The sequence below is a fragment of the Podarcis vaucheri genome, assembly GCF_965113315.1.
Source record: "Podarcis vaucheri genome assembly, chromosome: 7".
NCBI lineage: Eukaryota > Metazoa > Chordata > Lepidosauria > Squamata > Lacertidae > Podarcis > Podarcis vaucheri.
Genome location: NC_138765.1, coordinates 9,270,712 through 9,277,484, shown reverse-complemented (window position 1 = coordinate 9,277,484; position 6,773 = coordinate 9,270,712). Strand labels below are relative to the sequence as shown.

At 53.8% G+C, this 6,773-nt stretch overlaps 1 protein-coding gene across 1 annotated transcript in view; it reads right to left on the bottom strand.

Annotated features, from left to right (window-relative positions):
- Window positions 1-2,811: 2,811 nt before the first annotated feature.
- The window catches only part of LOC309537575 (uncharacterized protein), a gene marked incomplete at its 5' end in the record, with an annotated part of 55,330 nt that continues 51,368 nt past the window's right edge, over window positions 2,812-6,773 (bottom strand). Inside the window, 2 exons of the mRNA XM_082232472.1 lie at window positions 2,812-4,009; window positions 5,537-5,678. Coding sequence (XP_082088598.1) covers window positions 3,648-4,009; window positions 5,537-5,678 — 504 coding nt within the window. The 3' untranslated portion in view covers window positions 2,812-3,647. The remainder of the gene's footprint in view (window positions 4,010-5,536; window positions 5,679-6,773) is intronic.

Genomic DNA, 6,773 nt, shown 5'->3' with positions numbered 1-6,773 from the left:
CTTAAGCATTTCCCCGAATTCAAAAGAGAAAGACAATCTTTCCTCATCTTGTTTGAAAGAGCATGCAATGGCTGATGGGAGTTGTAGTCCAAAATATCCAGAGGGCACCAGGTTGGTGAAGCCTGCTGTAACCAACGATTCAACATCTCCTTGGAAGCACCAAGCGCAACTTGGGGTATGCAATTCGCAGGACTACGGAAACCGGGATGGTTTCACAAAGGAGTGGTTAGCAACTGAGCCGCCTTGGAGGCAGATAAGGAGACAAAGGGGTCCAGTTTTTTCTGAATCAGACTCAAACAGGCTATTTGCCAGAAAGTCGCAACTGGGAACAATAAGATACCCCAGGGTGGAGGGAAAAGGCAAGGCCTTTCCCCGGGGCCTGCCCATGACACTATGCTGCCGGTGTGATGGCCTGGGATTCGGACTCAGAGGCTGAACCTGAGGAATCCCAGCCTGCGCAGGAGTCCCCGCCTCCAGAACCAGCTGAGCCGGGGCTGGGGCCTGAGCCTGAAGAGTCCTCACCTGTGCTGGGTCCTCAGGTGCAGGCACCAGCTGAGTCTGCTCTGGCTCCTGAGCTGATGGAGGACCCATTGCCTGCAGGTGCTCCACTCTCAGCCCCGTCAGGGGAAGCTGGGGTTGCCTCTGGGTCCGGTAACCCTCCAGCCTCTCCGGAGCTGCAGAGGCTCAGGGCAGAGAGGCGGAGGGAACTAGGTTCCCGCAGGAGGAGTGCTCGCCTCCAGGCCAGGAGAGGCGAGTCACCAGAGGATCGGGGCCGCCCTATGCCTCGGGGCAGATAAAAGCCAGCCAGCCCCAGTCCCAGGTTGCGGGAGCAACATTGTTGGTAGCCTGTTCCTGCTTGCACCCCGTGCTGCTCTTCTGCCAGAGTTCCTGACCCCACCAGACTCCCCGCCTTGGACCCCGCTTCAGCTTTGATGGACAGCCTCCATACCGCACCATTGACATCGGACTGGACTCGGACCTCGCTGCACGGTTAGCCCTTGGGACCAGCACAGCCGGAGGCAAATGGCAAGATGGCGTTGCCTTGTTCTGCGTAGATTCCAACCAGACCGACGGGCGACTCTGATTTCAACACTAGGTTGGCATCTTCCACCACATCTGAAGGTCATCAAGCTAGCTTAGGAGGTGGCGAGTCAGCTAGTTTAGGGGAGTTGAGTATTGGGGTGTGTTTGTGTGGAGAAACTGCTGCCACCCCTTGCTAACTGCCGCCTGAGGCAGCTGCTTGCTCGGACTAATGGTAGGGCTGGCGCTAGCTTTCCCCTCCGCAACTGCTCACTGTGCAAACTTACATCATCTTCTACAACAGAAACCAGAGCGGGCATCTCCTAATGTGGAGTGGCTTCTACACCCCATCATGCATTAGGACCAACACCCCAGCTCATTTGGAGATTACGTTTTTAGTCTCAGTTTAGACCAGGGTAGGCAAACTAAGGCCCGGGGACCACATATGGCCCAACTGCCTTCTCAATCCGGCCCGCGGATGGTCCAGGGATCAGCGTGGTTTTTACACGAGTAGAATGTGTCCTTTTATTTAAAATGCATCTCTGGGTTATTTGTGGGGCCTGCCTGGTGTTTTTACATGAGTAGAATGTGTGCTTTTAGTAAAAATGCTTCTCTGGGTTATTTGTGGGGAATAGTAATTCATTCTCCCCCCCAAAAAAAAAATATAGTCCAGCCCACCACATGGTCTGAGGGACAGTGGACTGGCCCACGGCTATAAAAGGTTGCTGACCCCTGGTTTAGACCACCGGACCTTCCCCTTCATGGCTGTGGAGCTGGCCAGGGAGCAGGAGCAGGCATCAAGGCGCTAGATATCTATACAGTGGTGCCCCGCAAGACGAATGCCTCGCAAGACGGAAAACCCGCTAGACGAAAGGGTTTTCCGTTTTTGAGCTGCTTCGCAAGACGATTTTCCCTATGGGCTTGCTTTGCAAGACGAAAACGTCTTGCAAGTGTTCTGATTTTTTTCCGCTCCCCCCCTTTTTCTAAGCCGCTAAGTCGCTAATAGCCTTTTAGCCGCTGATCCGCTAAGCCTTTAATAGCCGCTAAGCCTTTAATAGCCGCTAAACCGCTAATAGCGCTAATCCGCTAAGCCGCTAATAGGGTTGCTTCGCAAGACGAAAAAACCGCTAGACGAAGAGGCTCACGGAACGGATTAATTTCGTCTTGCGAGGCACCACTGTACCCAGAACTCGCCAGCTGCTGCTTCCGGAGGCGAGGAAAATTCTCGAGGACGGAAAGTCTTGCACCAAATGACTCTTAACCATGATGGACTAAATCTGGGCCTTCCAGATGTTCACTAGACTACAGCTCCCATCATCCCTGACCAACGGCCACACTGGCTGGAGCGGATGGGAGTTGTAGTCCAGTAACACCCAGAGGACTACAGGTTCCCCCATCCCTGGCTTAAAACATCCAGGAGCACAGAGGCATGAGTCTTATGGGCGGGGACAGTGCGCCCACCCCCACAGGAGCATCCTCTGAGTCACCTGACAGGCTCTTATAGGAAGAAAAGATGACCTCTGATCTGATCCAGGAAGGGAGGTCTTAGCTTTGATGCCCCGTGGCAAGAGACGGCCGATACAGTTGGTGGGGGTATAGGGCCTTCGGCGGGCTTCTCCTTGGCACATTTGCCACCCCTCCCAGCAGGGCCGGCCCATCATGACGCTCGATGAGGCAGCTGCCTCAGGCGGCAGGCTGTGATGGGTGGCAGATCCAGCCCTCCAAGGAGTGTGGCACTCGCTGCTTCCTGCGCTTTTTGTCAACACCAGGCCCCTCTGCCTGCTTTTCGGGGGGGGTCTCCATTCTTCTCCCCTGCTGCCTTCCCTGGTCCTCCTCCAGTCCCCTCAGGCAGAGGAGGAAGCAAGGGCTGGCATTTCCTGTTTTCCCTCGTGGCAAAACGGCCGGCAGTTGTCAGCAACGCTTGGCCACAAGGCAATCTTCCGCCCTGGCCCCCCTGCACTCCATAATGTTGCTTTCCGGACCATGTAGCCAATCGGTGGCTAAGTCCAGATGGGCGCGGCCCAGCTCCTCCAATCCCTTCTCTCCATTCAAATTAGACACACACACCCCTTTAACCCCTTCAGAAGCAGAAGCAAGGCAAGGTGACTTTTCATCATCCTCCAGCCAACCTGGACTCTTTGAGAAAAGTCCGGCAGCGGAGCCAAAATCCTCCCGGCTTCCATATTGCCTTTGCCAGACTAAAGTTTGGAGGGACGGCTTTCCTCGCATCCAGAGAACTAATCTCCCCAACCGATCCCCCTTTAAGGAGTGGGGTCGTCATCCGGTGACCCAACCTGTTGGGCTTCCGCCTGCCAGCACACGTGTTTCACAGAAGCTGCTCCTTGCTGCCCTAAAGTGAAAGGCAGACAGGAACCCTGGAATCCTTTCCAAGTCAGATATACAGCAGCGCTGGGCAAGTATGGACGGACTCCTACTACAAAAGGCTTGATTGGTCAGGAAGGTGCTTTGGGATTCGCACACCCCACTTTTTTGGTGGGGCAGTGCCACTGGGCTCTTTAGCCCCTGATCGCAGTGCTGACGGAGTCCTCCTCTGCGGGTCCAATTCCCCTCTCCGCCTTTTTAATTTTTTTGCACACAGCTGAAACACCATCCCCTCTCCCGCTGGGTCAGAGCAGAGGCCTTGGCAAGGCTGGGGCGGCGTTCAGCCGGTTCAGTTTGGCCCTCTCCTCATTGGAGATGTCTGTCTTTGGGAGCCCGCAGGACGGGCGCATTCCTGGGGGTCGCCCCGCCTTGGCCGTAGCCTCCTCCTCCCCGGGCCCCTGCTCGGCGTCGCCGTGGGTGAAGTTGCGGATCAGGTGGACGGCGTCGGGCTGCAGGCTGTTGTTGGTGGCGGGTTCCGGTGCGGCTGGAGGAGTCCCCCGGGATTTGCGGTGGATCCACAGCGCCAGGAGGACCAAGGTGGGGACCGCCAGGACGAGCAGGGCAGCCAGCGGCAGCAGCACATAGAGGATTGTTGTGTTGGCGGCGCCTGGAAGGGAGAGGAGGATGAATGAAGCCTTGGGAAACAAAAAAACAGGCATTCCCAACCTGGTCTTTCAGACTACCACTCCCATCATCCTCGGTCAGGCAGCGTGGCTGATGGGAGTTGTAGTCTGGAGGGCTCCGGGTTGAGGAAGGGGGTCCCAAATCACCCCAGGGCTCTGTAAGCAGAGCAGGAGGCCCAAAGTTCAGTCCTTGGCCTCTCCAGGGATGGGAAAGATGTTTTGCTGGACTACAACTCCCATAATCGCCTGAAGAGAAAACAGGGCTTAGTGAGCTGGAAGAGTCTGTGGCAGAGAGCAGTCCAGAAGCAGAGGCAGAAGAGGAGAAGGGGCCAAGAGGCAGAGATCGGGCAGGCTGGTGAGGAAACCAGAAAGTCCCACCCCCTCCTGAAGGAATGGGTTTCTGTGCAGTCAAACTGACTCAAACCCCACCCCCCTTTTCTTGTTTCTCCAGGAGAGCACTCTAAAATGCATAAAACTTGAGCTGTTGAGCAAATGCATAACAAGGACACAGCTGTATAAACAAACTCTCTCCTTTATCAGTCACGGCAAGGAATGACCCTGACTGTACCAGTAGAACAGAGAAGACATGTCTGTGCCTTATCTTATGTCCTGACCACAAAAGACGCACAGACCTAAGTCCGGGAACAACGCCAGAGCGTGTTCTCGGAGATGACCACCTCTTCCTCCAAGATAAGAGTAGGAAGAGGAAGATCCTTTTATGGTCAGAAGTACAGGAAGGAATACCCTTTTATGGTTAAGAATACCAAAGCAAGAACATATGTGATGTCAACCTGCGTACATAGGCTGACGTGGTTGGAGTCCTGGGGAAGGAGGGAGAGGGTGCCTGGAGGATATATATATTGCCTGTAATCTCTGATTTCTTTGGACTTGCTGTGGACTCACCACGCAAGTGCCTTCTGCTATCCGGAGAGCAGAATAAACTCTTTCTTTGAACTAACCTCGGTGTCATTTGACTTCCTTCCTCCTGTCCCGTAGCAACGCAGACCCAATCGGTCTCCCAGGACCAGAAGAGGCATGAAATACGCCGTCTCCTTTTGCTTGGAGAGGAGGGGACATAGCCTGCTGTGGGAAGGCAGGGACTTTCAGCCTTGGCAACTGATTCATGGGCCCAAACCTACCAGGGTGAGTTGCTGTGCTCCTTAGGCCTGACACTCAACCAAGGCTGTGCAGATTGTTGGTTTTTTGGCTAATAAACAGTTAACTCCAACTTCGAATGGTGTGATTTACTGCTGGATCGCTCTTCGACACTTTGTGGGTTCAACGTGGCCCTCCGGGCTTCTCTATGCGGCCCCTCAGGGATTTCCCCAGGCCTGCCCCTCACCAGCCTCACTTTGCAACCTTCATCAGGCAGGAATGTGCCCTTGAACCCTGACAGTGCTTGTTCAGAGGACAGAGAGAGGGGGTGTATACAAGTGGCAGCCATTGTTGAACTCCCCTATAGCACTCTGACAGCGTTACCCTGGGCCCCGCCAGCAGCTTCTGGCACCTACCTTGGCACACGCCGTCAAGGCAGGCCTCTCGCAGCTGCCGGCAAGCAGCGCCTTCAGGGCAAGAGCAGACGTAGCTGCCCTCGCTGCCCACGCAGGAAGCGTTGTCGGGACATGGGTTCGAGGAGCAGGGATCCACAAAGACCTGCCGGATCCAAACAACAAGGTCACAAATTGGTTGCGGAGGGGTGGAGAGGGGGCTGCAACCGGGTGGGGCAAAAATGTTCCAGATCGCCGGAGGTGGTTGTAAAGACGACCATCTGGACTCTACTCTTCTCTCCCCCGCCCCCTTGAAAAGGCACAATTTGCACAGATAACATTCTGCGATGCATACGTCACTCAAAGTGAGCGCATCTGCATGCATTTTGCATAACATATTCAACTTTGTGAATGCACTGCACGAAAACATAGGTTCTGGAAAGCAAGCCTTATGAGGAAGCTGGGGCTGTTTAGCCTGGAGAAGACGGAGAGGTGATATGATATACAGGGATGTTGTTTAATGTTTGATGTTTTATTACGCTTTTATATATGTTGGAAGCCGCCCAGAGTGGCTGGGGAAACCCAGTCAGGTGGGCGGGGTATAAACAGTAAAAATATTATTACAATGGTACCTCAGGTTACATACGCTTCAGGTTACATAGGCTTCAGGTTAAAGACAGAAATAGTGCTTCAGGTTAAGAACTTTGCTTCAGGATAAGAACAGAAATCGTGCTCCGGCGGCGCAGCAGCAGCAGGAGGCCCCATTAGCTAAAGTGGTGCTTCAGGTTAAGAACAGTTTCAGGTTAAATATGGACCTCCGGAAGGAATTAAGTACTTAACCTGAGGTACCATTGTAGTAGTAGTATTATTATTATTATTATTATTATTATTATTATTATTATTACAGTGGACGCTCGGGTTGCGAGCGTGAGCCATGTGGGAGGCACATTCGCAACCCACAGAGCTGCATCTGTGCACGTGCGGGTCGTGATTCGGCGCTTCTGCGCATGCGCAAAGTACGATTTAGCATTTCTGCACATGCGCGAGCGCCGAAACCCGGAAGTAAACTGCTCTGGTACTTTTGGGTTCGGCGCGGTGCGCAACCCGAAAACACACAACCTGAAGCGTCTGTAACCCGAGGTATGACTGTATTATTACAATGGTACCTCAGGTTAAGTACTTAATTTGTTCCGGAGGTCCATTCTTAACCTGAAACTGTTCTTAACCTGAAGCACCACTTTAGCTAACGGGGCCTCCTGCT